General features: G+C 26.8%; 1 protein-coding gene across 3 annotated transcripts in view; it reads left to right on the top strand.

Moving 5' to 3' along the window:
- Nucleotides 1–17,228, top strand: part of LOC148228183 (lachesin-like) — a 174,390-nt gene that overhangs the window by 142,478 nt on the left and 14,684 nt on the right. For all 3 annotated transcript variants that reach the window (XM_088199670.1, XM_088199671.1, XM_088199672.1), the window contains 3 exons: nucleotides 6,138–6,312; nucleotides 14,382–14,491; nucleotides 14,911–14,973. In XM_088199670.1, coding sequence (XP_088055796.1) covers nucleotides 6,138–6,312; nucleotides 14,382–14,491; nucleotides 14,911–14,973 — 348 coding nt within the window. The remainder of the gene's footprint in view (nucleotides 1–6,137; nucleotides 6,313–14,381; nucleotides 14,492–14,910; nucleotides 14,974–17,228) is intronic.

Raw genomic sequence — 17,228 nt, 5'->3', positions numbered from 1 at the left:
TCAGGACACAAGATGTTAGTTTTTATGTTAGATAATGCGAAATCTCAAGTCCTCTATAAACTAACTTAAATTATATATTTTTTACATAAAAAGCAAAAAAACTTGCATAAGCCGTAACTAGATTTGCATCACGTTTACTTAACACTTTAGTAGCTATTTTGGTTAGCTTTAAGTTCACTACAAATATTCCTTAATATTTCATCATTATTGTCATTCAGTAATGTTAAGGAACCCAAATCTTTTAATGCCTCTTGATTTGAGTAAAATATTTTTCGATTTTAATTATGGTCACAATTATATTTTAAAAATATATTTGCAGTAATTTTGAGTGAAGTATTTTTTTCATAATTCTATTGAATTGAAAAACATATCGTAACAATTTTCTTAATGTTGTCATTTTAATTCTTTCAGATTTCTTGTATAATCATCGAAATGATCAGTCATTGTAAAGCATAAAGCTATGTTTTTTCTATAAAGATGTTGAGCAACTGCTTTTTTTTTAACAATTTTTTTTCTTTTAAGAACCAACGTACTTCGGCATTCAATAAAAAAAGCTAGTGCTTAAAAATATAGCTCAAACAAAAAAGCATAGACTTTTTCTTTAGTTCCTTGAGTAATTTTGTAGCTTTTCAAGATCAAAGGATCTTAATATGTATGGTTGAAAATTATAAATAGGTATGAATTTACATATTCGTAAAATGTATAAGGAAAGTTTCCAAGAAACTGTGAGTTTCCTCTTAATTATTTATAAATTGTTTTATTTCTATTCTAGTTTGAAACTCGTGCTCTAGATTAGTACCTGAAAAATAAATTTTAGCTCTGTATAATAATATAAAATAAAGTTTATTTGTATTGTTGGCATATCATGCAAAAATATACTTACTTTCGGCTGACTATAGCATATAAATTCAAGAATTATAAAGAGTTGCTACTTTCAAGCAAAAAAAATAGAACTGTGTAGAAACATTGCTCAAATTATTTAAGTGTAAGTACATATACATATACTTTAAAGCGGTCTTATTGTTTTGAATATTATTGACTTAAGCCAATTTGATCCAAAATTATTTTACATTGAATTGAGGTTCTATATGATGCTCATTTTTGAAACGATAAACATATTAAGTTGCAGAGCTTAATTAAACAAAGTTTTTAAATCAAAGTATTGATAAATTTAGGTACTTTCTAATTTGTTATATATTATGGTTATATAAAAATGCAGAAAACTTTTTCAAAGTAAACTAAAAAATATAATTGTAGAACTGCTAAAAGTTGAATTAATACAACCTAAGTAGGTCATTTTATGCTTAAACTTTAATTTAAGTTTGCTCTTGTCATAGTCACCGATTGTCGAGATCGTTGGGTTAAAATGGTTTTGCGTAATATTTTTAATAAAATTAAAGTAATTTTCTTTAATTGTATGTATTATAAGGCTTTTTAAGATCAGTATAAAATGAAATGAAAAATCATTCTATTCTGACCTAATAATATAATAATAAAGGTCAGTGAAGAAAAATATTACTTTCATCGCGTTTAAAAACAATAATAACTGATGTTGCTTTATACCTATAAAGTGTTATTAGCTTTTTACATAACATTTTTTTGTTTATTAATGCAATTTTATGGGTTAATATCGGTTTTAGGGTCGCAATGGCAGCAGGTTCTAAAATATATTTAATGAGTTTTTAGTCCAGATGTATACCCAGGTATTTGACGCTGGAGTTTTATTTATTGTAGCTTTTTGTTCACTTTTGAGAGTTAGAGGCAAAGGTTTTCTGCGTGATGTGAAAATTACTGTTATAGTTTTCTCTTGGTTAATATAAATTTTCCGTAGCTAATTTTTTTTTGTTAAATACTGTAAATACTAGCTATGACGGCTGTGTCTTTAGCATACAATAATAAGTTAGTATCTTTAAAAATGTCATAGGTATATACAGAAAAGAGAAACGACCTTTTCAAACTATCCTGTGGTACTCATTATTAGGCAAAACACCATAGATTCGACCCTTTAAGTATTGACGTATTAGTTGTATAATATAATTATGGGTTTTATGTACAGTTTAAACTGTCGTGTCAAACAGTGTCGAATGCTTTATCAATGTTTATCATTAATAATCCTTTTCTTAAATAAATCTTGTTCAGCGTTATTATGTTTGTTTTAATATAAACACATGATTATGAGTCACCCATAACAATTTATTTATATTTTCAGTTAATAAACATTATTCGATCTCAAAATTGCGGTTTGAGAACGCGTGCGCGAAACTGTTATAGTAAAATTTAATTAGTGTGCATAAAGTTAATTAAGTGTTTTGTATGGTGGTGGATCGCATGTACGTAGTACTAGTTGTGTAATAGAGTTGTTCAGTTGAAGTGACCACATTAGTGCTTTAAGCCCCAGAGGGAAAATTATTTATGTGTGTATTAGCAAATGTTTCGTACGATATCTGCGCTGTGAAAATTATTATTCGACTCTGAAATGTGATTGCCACGAAAATATTCTTATATTACAACAACAATTCAAAATATTCGTAGCATCACTAGCTTCAAGGTTCGAGTAGGTATTATATCAAAACCAGACTAAAGTGACATATGTATATGTAATTGTATGATATTTTTGATAAATAATTTTAAGTTTGTATATTGTTAATTTGATATGTCGACTTACATATAATATAATACCTTTGTAGTATTGACTTAAATAATTTTATAATCTTAGTTAGTTTTTTTTTTTGCTAAGCTTTCAATACATAGATGATGTATATATAATGTTCAGCGCCTTACTTATTGTTCATGAAGCTCGTTACAAATTTCAATAGAAAAAAACATTGCACCGTTTCTACGTGAGGCCGTTTTCACGTTTTCGATATAATTAACGTCGCGCAGACAGTAGACATCTGGCCGAGCTTATGAAGTTAAGCTCCGTCTCCAGAAAGCTCTCTGCATTTTCGGCGGACGAGAAACAAGCGCTCGGCAGTGCGGCACCGCTTGGGGTCACGTGTGGCCCCAAAAACTCACCCCCAACGGGGGCGGTCCCTCGACTGTGATGACACGTACCGTGTTTTTCGGATACACGTAAGGGACCTTAATTGTTTATTTTTTCATTACACGTGTAGCACAGAGCCTACTGCTCTCACCTGGCCGGAATCTGTTTGCCGACGATAAAGGATTGCCGTAATTATTTTTTAGGGAGTGTGTAAATTTTGAATGAGGTCCTTTACAATTGTAAGTGATGCTGTGATATATGTATGCTAGTTAACAGTAAAAATGATGCCATAAAATACGGTCATATTATTTCCTTCTTATTTGTCTATGAAAAAGTATGCAATAAGTAGATTATATATTTATTATCATATAAAATATATTTTTAATATGTTTATAATATTTTAAATATATAATTTTTATGTATATAAATAATAAAAAATTATTAATCGTTATTGCTACATACATATATATCTTTAAATTTTGATTTGTCTACAATGTACTAAAAAAGTACTAGTGTTAAAGCTTGCAAATTGAATCCGAAAGAATTAAATGTATTGCGGTGCTCATAACGTACGAAAGGAATTAGATTAGGTTTCATATGAATCTATGCATATGTATAATTACCATAACTTTATAAATATAAACATACATATGTACATAGTATTCAGAATATTAAAAGCTCTACATTTCATATTTTATATCACTTCAAATATATACATACAAAAAATCTGTAAAATCATTATACTTAAGCTTTCAAAAATTAATAATTAGTCTTTAAACATGCAATAAAAAAATAGTTTTAAATTAAAAATAATAATACAAAACTATAAAATTTGATTTTTATTATAACATGAGAACATTTGATAGACTACTGTTTAATAACATTTTTTTATATGGGTTGGTGCTCATTTCTCTTTGACTTTCTTATATGGTATAAAATATGCCATTTTTGATAAATGTTTGCCTAAGAAAAACATTCATCAAAAGGGTAGGGTATACCCGAAAAGGTTTTCTAAGAAAATAATACTATTCTTAAAAAAAATATTGTGGACAAATATTGTAAATCTCTAATAATAAAACAGTCAGGGCTCTTGCTGAATTTCGTTTGCAAGCAAAACGCATAATATTAACTTCACACAATAAATACAATATTGAAAGTAAAACATTTGTAATGAGTAATCAAAAACCTAATTTATTTTAAAATATTATTTATTATTCTAAAATTATAGATTTAGGATTTTAACTATGAATGATAAAATATTGCAGATCTATAATCTGATACAAAAATAATATAGTTGTGATATTTTTTTTTTAGCTTTAATGCAATGCATAGAAGTAACATAGTACAATAAATACAACTATTTAATATAAAACTACAAAGAATCTAAGTTTCAATAATATATTTTTAATCACTTTCTGTTTAGAACGGATCTAAATCTACATAAAAATTACTATTACCAATATTTTAACATAACAGGATAATAAATACTCATATTTATTGTTAATATATATATATTAATTTCATTAAAGTTAATATCAAGAAAAAAAGAGCAATTTTTTTTAGTATACTTACAAATAATTTATTATTATTTTTGATTTTATTGTATAACTTAACCAATTGTAAACAATGAAAATAGTCATGAACCAGTATTGTGCATTTAATGTGTCTGTATGCTATTGTACTTATGTATGAATATTTTTGAAATAAACTTTATTATTTATTTATTATTATTTATTATTTTATTAATTTATTTAGCTTAATAGCTAATCTTTACATCTAACAAATTTAGTAAACATATATAAAAATATATAAAAAAATATATAATGATTATACAAAATAATATAAAAAAATTAGCATTAGGATGTCAACAACGATCGTCTTTAGCATTTTTTTTTATTAAATCACGAACAACGATATATTCTTGCTTAACAGCCAATAAATCAGGATTTATTTTACTCTTAAGAGTTATAGACAGTCACAAGAAACAAATTTATTGACATTTTCGTTTTATACTTTATAAATGTTAATTCGAACTTTTTATGTTAACCGTTTAAAAATACTTAAATTACTTATATTTATGAAATGGTTTACTTTTGTAATAAAGTTAAACTAAAGCTAAAAGCACGATAGGTGCGTAGTATTTAAGGACCATTGTATTTTTCAATTTCTTCGTGATTATTATTTAATGATTCTGCGAATTAAACGAACTCTTTCAAAATATAAAAAACTACAGTTGACAAAATATCTACTGGAAATTAAAAAATTATTAAAAAAAATGTAACGTTTTTAACATCTAATTCGTTGTTTTCTAAAAAAATTACATCGTTTTTAAATATTTTTTGTCAAATTATTATTATTAAATCTTTTTAAAAGCCACTAATAAATTTAATTTTAAAAGTATTATAAAAAGCTAGAACCTACAGTTATGAAGAAAAATTTTACAAATAATATTTTACTTTTATTTATTATACAATTTTAATACCAACTCTCTAACGGCCATTTTCTTTAATTGGGCTTCCAAAAAGATAAAGATAATAATTTGAAATGTGAGGCATCTTAGCAATTCAATTACACTTACAATTTTCTGTGGTATACTGATGCTAAGCATATTATAATATAGATCGCTAATATGGAATACCAGTACAATTATATATATCTTACTGAAACTTATTATGAAAATATCTAAGATATTTATTAAATATTTTCTAATATATTTTTATTTTAAATATCTAGGTTAATACATTTTAAGTGCGCTAAAATATGATTTACTATGTTCCCGCATAAATATTAGTAATTAAAAATTTATTTAATATACTAATTGACATTTCACCTTTTAGTCCAAGAACACGCTCTGCGTTACTCACACACTGTTTAGATCAAGCACACACTACTTAAATCGCCTTTAGTGAGTTTGAATATCGATTTGATTTATTTTTTATGTGACATATTAAAGTAAGCGTAAATATAATGTAAAGCGATAGCTATATTATTGTTCTTTCTTAACTGATTCACACTCTACTGATAAAATATCTGATTAGATCATTTCCGTATTTTTTTTTTGTTTTGGGTCCAAATCTTCTTCCTCTTGTCAATTACATGTTTGCCTCTCTGTTTCTCTGGTTTAATTATGTGGTGTATATGTTGTTGCTTCCAGTCTCTCCGATGATATGGGTGCCGAACCAGTTGGTCGGCGCACCGGCTGGCACTGACGTGACGGTTGACTGCCATACCGAGGCTCACCCGAGGGCCATCAGCTACTGGGTATATGATAACGTAATGGTGCTAGCGTCCAAGAAGCACGGCATCAATATACAGGAGAACTCATACAGGTACGCACAATTATATGAATGATTTTTTAATGTCTAAGTCATTTAAAATAAAATACTTGAAAAAATATATAACACATCCTTCAATCCTAACCTTAAAAAACTTCATAGTAGACTTTTAATACAACAAAAAACATTGCTATAGGCATACCGAGAAATACCATTGAAATATTATTTGAGACCATATAAACTTGCTGATCTTTAATTTAAGTGTGAACATAAAATTCTCTTGCACATCTTGCTTTATACTCTAAACTTAAAAGGTATAAGTTTAATTTTTAGTATAATAAAGTGCTTTGTTAAGTATATAGCTATAAATAGTGTTAGGTTTTATAATTTAAATAATGTATTTGTACTTCAGGTTGTTCAAAGTCTTATTTTTTTTATTTATGGTAAATTACATTTTTTATATAATTTTTCTATAGTATTTATTTATTCTATAAGAAAATAATATAGTTTAATAACCAATACGAAAATATTTTACAAAGTAAAAAATAAAAAATACACAAATTAATTATTACAGCTTATAATTATATTTATAAATATATATATTAAATTAAGATTTTAGAGCTACTAATAATCAGATTGGTCAGGATTTAGGCATTTTATATTTTCACCCAAATTTAAGTTTGTTTTTGTCGTAGATACTGATTCTAAAAATTAGTAGGTTAATATGGTCTTGCGTAATATTTCTATAATATTTTTTTGGTGTGATTTTGAAAAAGCCCTTTAATTGATGGCATTTAAAATCTAGTAAACCTTTTAAAATATTTATATTTTTTTATGAATAGAATGTGTAAAAAAGTTGAAATATCAAAAATGAATCTGTTATGTCAGAATATATTTCTATAATTTTTTTAAATGCTCTAAAAATGATTTAATTCCTAATCTTTTATAATTGTTTGAACAGACATAGTTATAAAATTGTCTCAAAAAAATATCTCTCACATCTGTAATAGACATATTAAGCTCTTATCAAGTTTAACATATCTTTCATGTTATTAATAAGTTAAGGACCTTGTAGTTCAATAATCATGCATCAAGAGCTTCTTATTTATATCCTTTATTTTTAATTTTAAATAACATCTCTAAAAAGTTTAAAATCTGAATCATCTCGTATATATTTTTTTATTTTAAAGTTAACTTCCAACAAATTGGTGTATTGCACTTCTTGTTGCTAGATAATGCAGTAGTGCTCTAAAAATTATGAATAGTTATTATATTGCTACATAGACAATCAAACCATTATTTAAATTAGTAATGCATGTATCATCCATTAATTTATACCATTGTATTACTTATTTTACAAATTTGCTATCTTTTAACGCAATATAATCAGATATACCTATATAAAGAGATTGTAGATGATCCTACATAATTTAGACATAAATGACCTTATATTTAAAACGTTTATAAACCACAACATATAACTCCTTCACTGAGAATTTTAATTCAAGTTGCTGTATTGATGACAAGTTGGACCATTTTTAAACTTAAATTAATACGGTACAAAGCTTATAAATACACATATTATGCATTGTTAGCTGTAATATTTTTTCCATACTTCTAAAGTTATAGTTTAAACGCTCAATCTATCGAAATATATTGTTGTAAAATGTTGAAAATTATACAAAATCAAAACAGTGGCAACCAACTAATAAATTTTGAGAATAAATTTTGAGAATAAAAAAATATAATTGATATATGTATGTATAAAAATCTAATTATGTGCAAATTTAGTTAACATCGATATTTATATGTGAATGGTAAAATATTTACATATCTATTTGTAAAATAGTGCTTTCACGGCTTATATGTAACTGTCTTTATATTGTAGTATTACACATTATTACAAATTGTTTACGATATTAGCCATGTTAATATATTTATTCACAAAAAATGTACGTTTAATTTATGGTTGAATTTAAAGCTTTATTTTTGATATTTTTGGTAAATTTGTATACCAATATCAATTTAATTTAATTTATTATTTTTAACCATTTAATTTAATTTATTTGGTTTTAAAAATAAAGATAGAAGTAGCAACGTCTTTATCGATGCTATAAATGCGACGACTCTGTTACATTTTCAATATTATGTAAACGTCAAATTTCACCTTAAGTATTTTAACGTAATCATTCTCAAAATTGAATTAAAATCTTACCGTCATTTTCAATACAATCACTGATCACTTTGGCGTCTGTCAAATTTTCTTAATAACCAACACACACAGAGCATATTTTATATTATACATCCACGCGTAGTGAGTCCGAATTCGGGCTAAACTGATAAAAACTCTAATTTTCTGATTCATCTCGCGTCCGCGGCGAATTATCTCGAATTTTGCACATCCACCTGTACCACCACATCGTGTATACCATACCTTTCACCGGTGAATGAGGGAGGAGGGGGGAGGGCCAGAATCCAATTATAAAACATACATCGCTCCAAATTAAATCTATTTCACATTTAGTCGGTTCGGCGTATGAATATTATATGGGTGGGCCTCGAATTGGAAATGTTTCCGAATCTCCGGGGGCATTCGCAAGAATACGTAATGATGATAGCTGGTAGTATGTATTAGAAAGTGGATCGATCGCTCTTTTGGCTCCCTTGACATTTTCACTTTGTTCATTTGCTCTTCTCTCGCCTGTACCTATGTATCCTTTCTTCCGCATCCGCCGTGCGAGATGTGTAATTTAAAATTTTCCAAAGGGACCCGCGCATATGTGCGTGCGCGCGTGTGCATGTGTGTGTGTTGTAGCTAATATTTTAGCGGTGCCACGTAAATAAACGTAATGCGCGATGATAAATTGTGTGTTCGCAAAGACGTTAAAGCCATCTGATAAAGTAGACGACTATCGCTTGTGTGCGATTCATTTTATTTTCTCAGTATTTAATGTGGGTATGAAGAAGCAGTGGACAACATTTTTTAAGACGGCTAGCAAATCAAAAATAAAAGTTGATTCTTAACATATAAACAAGGTATTAATGAAACTTATGTTATGAAGAAATCATCTTGCCGGGTTTCTGGTACGTTGAAGATTTAGGACAGTTCGTTTAAACGGGACTTTAAAGGACAAGTGTCATATTCTCATTCACAATAATGGCTGCTTGATGGCTTACAATTAATAGTATGAAGTTTGGGCCGAGACAACTGAAACCTCACGTAACAGGTATCACATGAGTTTTATATCCACTAATGTTCTCCATATTTTCGCTACGTCCCAGGATAAAACCCGGCCTAGTTCTTTGTTAGCCGCTTTCAATCTCTAGCTCATTTCATCTTAATCTAGTTCTTTGCAACATGGTCTGTAAATATTTCTTGTTCTATTTCATTGTATCGTTTCTGGTGACTGTTTTCGTCCAAATATTTGAGGTGACAATACATTCGAGGTAAATCGTAATCTTTGTGACCTAAATAATCTAGTATATTTTTTTAAATTATATTAGCATATATTTACACGTTTTTATATTGTAGGTCCTATCAAGTCACATGAGTTGAAATATCTTCCTCGTGATATTTCGTTAGCTTAAGTTTAAATCTTTATCCAGTATTATATATCTTGGTGTTTACTAGCATAGAAACATTTATTACCAGCCAGCAGCCATGTCTTATTATATTTTTTATTATTTTTTGAGGGCTTAGTATTAATACTAGGAATGTGTATTTTGCAACTTCTTCATATTCGTATCGTGTCCGCCATCTTTTGCTCCTTGGTGCTAACCAAGTAATTGGTTCTGGTTTCGTTAATTTATATAACAAAAACTTGCGCTCTTTTTTATATTCACATCGTGTTTAATCATTATCTGGTTAGAGCGACGTGAGATGACTACATCATCCACGTACACTCACGTTTGGGTTGTATTAGAATCAATACACAATTAATATTTATTTAGCGTATTTTCACCTTTAGCATTAGATTAAATATCATATTGGACGATACATATTTTTGCTTAACTCCAAATTTAATTTAAATACTCGGATAGCTCATTTTCTACACTTACCACTGTTTTATTTTTTATATTATGATACTTTTTATATTTTATTAAAACTCCCAATATCTTCAGACTTTTTATCTATACTTACAAGCTATAGAAGTTTATAAATGTGTCGTAGAATTGTATATTAAATTGATATGGTCTCTCAATGTTATATCTCACAAGGTATATGTGATCTATGGTGAATTTTTGACCTCAAACCGCATTAAATTTCACTAAGGACTTATCACTGTATTTGCTTAATCTGTTATGAAAAACTGATTATTTTGCATATTTTTTGCAATATTTATTTGTCACGTTTTTTAGTAAGGGTTTATTAACTCGTATCTTTTACTATTTTAGAATCACTTCATCCTTTCTATGAATGTACTTATTCAGAGTTGGCCTCCATTCTTTAGTAGCTCTTCTGATTTCATGTTAAATTAGGATGCTCTATTGTTTTTTAACCTTTCTATTGCAAACTTCACTTTAATGAGTGTGTACTTCGTTTCATTTAACAGTCACTTTGAGGCTTATCTCATATTGCATTGGTCTGCTTGCGTCCAGCAAAGTTGTCATAAGCGTTACAATTACTTCATTGCTATACATACGATTGATAAACTATTTATTTTGATAGTTTATATGAATAATGATGAAATGGATAGACATCAAGGTGACTCTGTTCAAAGAAACGGACCGTGTGTTTCTATTTACTTTCATCGTTACCCTTGCTATTACTGTAGTTTAAAAGTATTTGAAATTTTTTTTCTACCTGTTTAATTTTTTTATTTTTTTCTTTTACCATCCTTTCAGTTTTATCTTTATAAACAATTAATCTATATTAAAAAATAAAGATTAATTTAGTTGTAATTTATTCTCACGACATAACTTTCTTGCTATATTCACTAATGTGTTGAAATATAAAAAATAATATTTTGCTAGTTATATAATACAACTCTGACAAATAACAGGTAAACCAACTGTATCGCTTGATTATTCGACCAAGTTTACGCCTTGAAGTGAAAGAAAATGAGTATATGACAATAGCGGTTTTTACGCAAGCTAGACGCATTGTCTATCGCAATTCATAATTCGCAAAAAATAGTTTTTTTGCTGCTTAACGTATATAGTATAAATAAGTATATAAGCTACTAGTGGTTATTGGGTATATTGTCTGTAAAATCTCCAATTAACACACAATCGTGGTATTGAGTATTATTTTATATTGTTAGACCTTTTGTCTTACGAAAAAGTTATTTCCTTTTAATAATATTTTAATTTGTCATTTTAATGACCTCAGCGTTAACAGTGCAGCTACATCGTATTTCAAATATATTGCTTGCTATACACTAAACGTGTATTGTGACGTTTTTAACTTTTAAAAACGTTTGATTGTAGTTTTGACTGCAGTGGGATAAGTAATATATAAAATATCAGTAAATTAGGCTAGTATTTAAATTTATTATACTTCAGTATAAAAAACCCTAATATAAACACAATGAGAGTTACGTAATTAAATATTTAAGACACAAGGCTATTGATGTTACCATAAAACTACTCTTGTAAATAGGAAAGTATTCATAATTTATTTCTACTGCAAGTGATTGTTAAAAATATTCAAATACAACCACACGTTTCTTTGCAAACTTTTTAGATAGAGTGTTCTTAAATGAACGAATTAAATATTTCCTGTGAAAAGAACAAAGATCTTACTATACAATTTTTTAGCAATACATATGGAATTATTATTCTCAGCACTTCCAGGAATAAATATTTGTATATAGTATATAATAATCCCAGATTCTAAGACTTTTGTCATTATTTTATTGCAAAATATATTGTTTGTTTATTTATAAATATAAATGAAAAAATGTTTTTTATAGTAAAGTGATTCATCTGGATTTTTTCATAAGCCGAAAATGTAACTTTTATGCAATCGTCTATATAGTTTAATTTTAGCAACTGTTCTTTATTGCATAAAATCGAAAAATTATTGATTTTAAGTATTCAATTTTAGATTGATCTTACATATTTTTACTTAAATTTAAAAATTAGCTCTTTTAATACATTTTATGGTAATAAAAAAAAAAAAAATTCAAACTTTTTCTGAAATACCTAAAAATTATTTCAGTAAACTATTAAAATATATTTATGAATTTTCACTAAAGTGAAGTAAAATATCTATGATAACTAATGTCAATTTGTTTCTCACATTATTACAATTATAGAATTAATTTAAAAAAAACACTTATTTGATTAATGGACAAAACATCGAATTTAATATTATTAAAACTTATAAAATTAATAATTTAATATAATTTTTTATGCGTGATTAAATATATTTAAATATTTTTTTCATTACCTTATATTATGTGCTTCTTATAGAAAAATGTAATCTAATATAAATAGAAAATATAATTAAATACATTTGATGACAGAGTGTCCTTTGATCCATTTAATATAAAATTAATGAGACCCTAAGAGTACACACTCATTCGAATCCCTTGTGTGTGTATAATATAAGTCAAAATATAATTACGCATTAATTATATACACGTATATAAAAAAACAATAAAAATACAATTCAATTAAGCTCTTGAAATTGATTCTGTAGATATAAATCAATTTTTACTTCGCCGTGCTTTTATTGTCTCTTTACCTATGGTTTTCCTTTTTTTATTCTTATCTTACTAGATTAATCGTACCAAAATCCGACGCCGATATCTTAATACCTTATCCATTAGGTTTGCTTTGGGAAAAAACGCGAATTTCACCTAAGCCCCGGGTATCTTATCGTTGTTTATTTTTATCCGTCCAATAAGCCCGGTGCGATAACTCGACTCTGCGGGGGAATGGATATTAAAACCCTCTTATGATTAATAGATCAAAGATGCTGCTGCAGGGAAGACGATATGTTTTATTTTTGTTGATGCTCTGTCCTGTCCTGTCCGAGAAAGACAAGTTATTTTTTTTTATTATCTGACGTGACAAGATAATGGATCAAACCCGCGTCAAGAGTACTATAACTATTTACCATGGCTGGCTTAAGAGATATACAAATTATTTTTCATTAAAAATATGTAACTGCAATTTTTTAGTGTTAACAATAAAATCACGCTGTATAAAATATTACATATTACATAAATATTTGTTTATTCTAGTGAATAGCGCAAAATAGATCCGGAATATTTTATAACAATATAGAATATTTAATTAGCTTTTATTTTCAATACCTTTTTCAGAACGTTTACTAGGTGCAAAGTTTTATTTTAAACCCTATATTGTAACTAGAGTTTTCATATATTTGATGTTTTCAACTATTCGATAATCGAATAGTAGACGATAATATATTCGTAAAATTATAAATTAATTTATTATTTTTATTTTAAAACTAATTTAAAATTATGTGTTTTAAACTTAAAATCAGTGCAAAGCTAATTTTATGTAAAATTGCGGCCGAAAAAACTAACAATTAAACATAATTCGTGTTGATTAAAAAGAGATCCACAACTGCACAATTTAAACTCTGAATTTTTTTTTCTTGCTTTTGTTCGGGCGCAGTGTGATTTTTTGATTATATAATATCTTGAAGAGTATATTATAAAAGTCAACGTAGCTAAGTTGGCAATTTTCGGTTTAAGACCGAATTCCTAAATTAAGAAAGTAAGACGTTGTTTTTTAATTTTAGATTATTTTCCTTAAGTAAAATTAATTTTATTTTTATTGCGTATCCCTGCATGCTTAAATCAAAAAAATAGTATTAAAAATATTATCTTAGTGATTCGGTAGAGCCAGTCATACTGTCAGTATGTGATTTATGGTACTTATGGCTTTAAATAGTATTTCTTGAGTAAAGCAAATATTTAATAAGGGTAAGCGTACCATCTATCTTTTCTTAATTTTTGACAAACAATATTATTAAAACATTAAATAGAGGTGTGAAGTGATGATAATATGTATATAATAATTGTAGATAATATTATTATTACACGAAAAATTTTTGTTTTGATAATGTGGTGCTAATATGTATTTCAATGCAATATATAATATATTTTTTTGTAACAATAATGATGTAAGTTTCTTGTTTTTAGAGCTCATATGAAGTTGACGGTGAGACATCTACAGCCTGGAGACTTCGGAAACTATAGATGCGTATCAAAAAATTCACTAGGTGAAACTGAAGGCTCAATTAGATTGTATGGTAAGCTATTTTTTTTGTTATTAAAAAATATATATTATTACTAAAACGTACAATTAAACAATAAAATATGGATTTATTTAGAAAAAAATGATAATTTATGAATAAGAAGTGGATATTAAATTATGTTACCAAAAATAAATTAATCTTGTTTTAAGAACCTTTTTAACATAAAATTATTAAAATCTTCATTATTTTATATTTTTAATGAAATATTATTTCAGTGAATAAATGCTTTTTTTATATCTATCGTATTCTAGTTACGTTTTAGAACGAATTTTAATTTAATTAAAATTCGCCTGTATGCTACATATTTTAAACTCAAATTCCCTATAAACCGTTTAAATGTACTTTACCGTTTAAATACTTATTAGTAATATGAGATTGAAATACAGTTCTAACATTCTAATATATTTTTTTAGAAATACCTATGCCATCATCATCGCCAAAAGCGACAGAGATGAAGAGCAACGCAAATAAAGAAGGTGAGAGATATAATACACGGATTTTATTTCTACTCTTTTTTATCACGCCACATATAAACACATATTCGCGGTTTATTCGCGTATTTTCATACAAAGCATGCTTTGCACTTTTCGTATACGCTAAAGCTACACACCCTCCCGCTTATACTATATAGTAGTATAATATAATACCCACACGCGTTGTATACATGAGTATATACTTTTATAACGAATATACGTATATGTATAGTCATTTCGTGTTGGCATCAATACACGCGAAGGCTAAATTCATTTAAACCTGCCGAAAAGTAAGGTAAATTTATTCAACTTTATATTGGATACAGCAACCGGTAAACAAAATAAAGTACACGGGGACTATTTAAATCAGTTTCATAAATTTAAACTCGAAATTCGCTGCAATTTTCCTAATAAGGGTTTATGTGCTGGGAGGAATACGTTTTACTCTTAATTATTTCGCTAAGCTAACTAAATCGCCAACTAGTTTCTATCCGCTTATTTTGTTGTTCAACAAAAATGGGTTTAAGTAAGAGTATTAAATTTAAATACTTCCACAATCGTAGGATTGTATGTAAAATAATCACTAAAACGAAAATTTTATTTAAAATATAATATGACCATTAAGAACAAAATGTATTTATGCCTTTTTTATGTCTAATTCTTTTAGTCCAAGACACAAAATTGTATAATAATACACGTTTGACCTTACTAAAAATTGTTTGTTTAACCTTACTAAACTTTATTTTTACATGCAACTGAAATTCACCAGAATCCGTAATTAATTAACCTAAATATACAAAGTAAGTGTTTCGTAAAATAATTGTGGTTGAATAAGAAAATAGATGCTTTAATAAAATTTAATATAAATCAGATAATAATCTTCTTAAAAATTTAAATTGTATTTAAATAATAAAATAATTATTATTATCTTAAACGAAGTTTTTTCAATTTTTAAAAGCAAAGATGATTCAACCTAAATTTTAATGCAACAAAAGTTTACTGGGGTACAAAAAAACAATGTTTTGCTACAAATATACATTTATTACAAAACATGTTAAGGTTATATAATTTTTATATTTTGGAAAACGCTGTTCTACATTATTTTTTTTAACTTTAGTCTTTTTAATAATTGTTGAACTTTTAACCCAATGTTCTTTTGCTACTTTTTTAAATAAATTGTTTTTTTTTTATATGATATATTCTTTACAACAGTAAAAATTAAATTAAATGAGATGTTGTATTATCTTTTTACGATAACATTTTCTTTGATTGTATTTTTGCGACATTTAAAGTAATATAAATTAGCTACAAGCCTGCATTGATTTTTCAAATATTAATTATATTGTACTATAGCAGGTATCTAATAAGAGCTGACTTTTAGGGTCGGTCAACGAAGGCATAACTAGCCGACCGACCAGTTGTAAATTATTGTTTTTTGTTTATTCAAGATTCAATAAATTAATTAATAAATTACCTATTTCCTGCCATATTTACATGTTTTTATATAACTATATATAACTCTCTCCAGTCACCAACGATTATGCAGTTTTTTATTTAAATAAAGCATTAGACTCATGATTCACACTTCTAATAAGTGCATTTAAATCACAGAAACAAGTTTTTTAATAAACTTAATAAAATCCGATAATCAGAAAAGAAATTGTAAAAAATAATTTTATTTTCATGACATATTTTATTAAGATTCCCAACTGCTTGAAATTTATTTATAGTAAGTTTATTAATTTATTATTAGGACTCTAAAATATTCAACAAGCCCATATTATTAATATAAGCATCATTATACTAACCAAATTGTGACTAATATTTAAAAGATCTGAGCTTACTATTTTTGCAATTTCTATTGTGTTTCAAAAATCTAAGTTATTGATTTTTTGTATACTGATAATTACGATTATTCATTATAGATCTGGTTTTCTAAGATTTTCCTGATCTCATGGATAAATATCGTAATGAATAATAAAAAAATAAATCGAGCTACGTTGCGCACACATTAGATGTCAATCATCTGACTAATACCTGTATTGTAAATATAATAAATAAAATAAAAAAATAAAAATCGTAATAATAAAATATAAGTTAGATGAGGTTATGATCCCATTAATATCGTGACCTAGAAATGTTTCGGAACCCACTACATTGATTGTTTTTTAATTGCACACAAATAATACAAACCGCTACTTTATTTAAATGTTCACTTATTGATTTTTAATGTAGGTTAAAGCGACTCAAAGTATCGT

The sequence above is a fragment of the Plectrocnemia conspersa genome, unplaced genomic scaffold, assembly GCF_051122295.1.
Source record: "Plectrocnemia conspersa isolate PC_06_02 unplaced genomic scaffold, ASM5112229v1 ptg000012l, whole genome shotgun sequence".
In the NCBI taxonomy this organism is placed as follows: Eukaryota; Metazoa; Arthropoda; class Insecta; order Trichoptera; family Polycentropodidae; genus Plectrocnemia; species Plectrocnemia conspersa.
The sequence above is the reverse complement of the archived record's forward strand: the minus strand, read 5'-3'. Positions and strand labels throughout refer to the sequence as shown.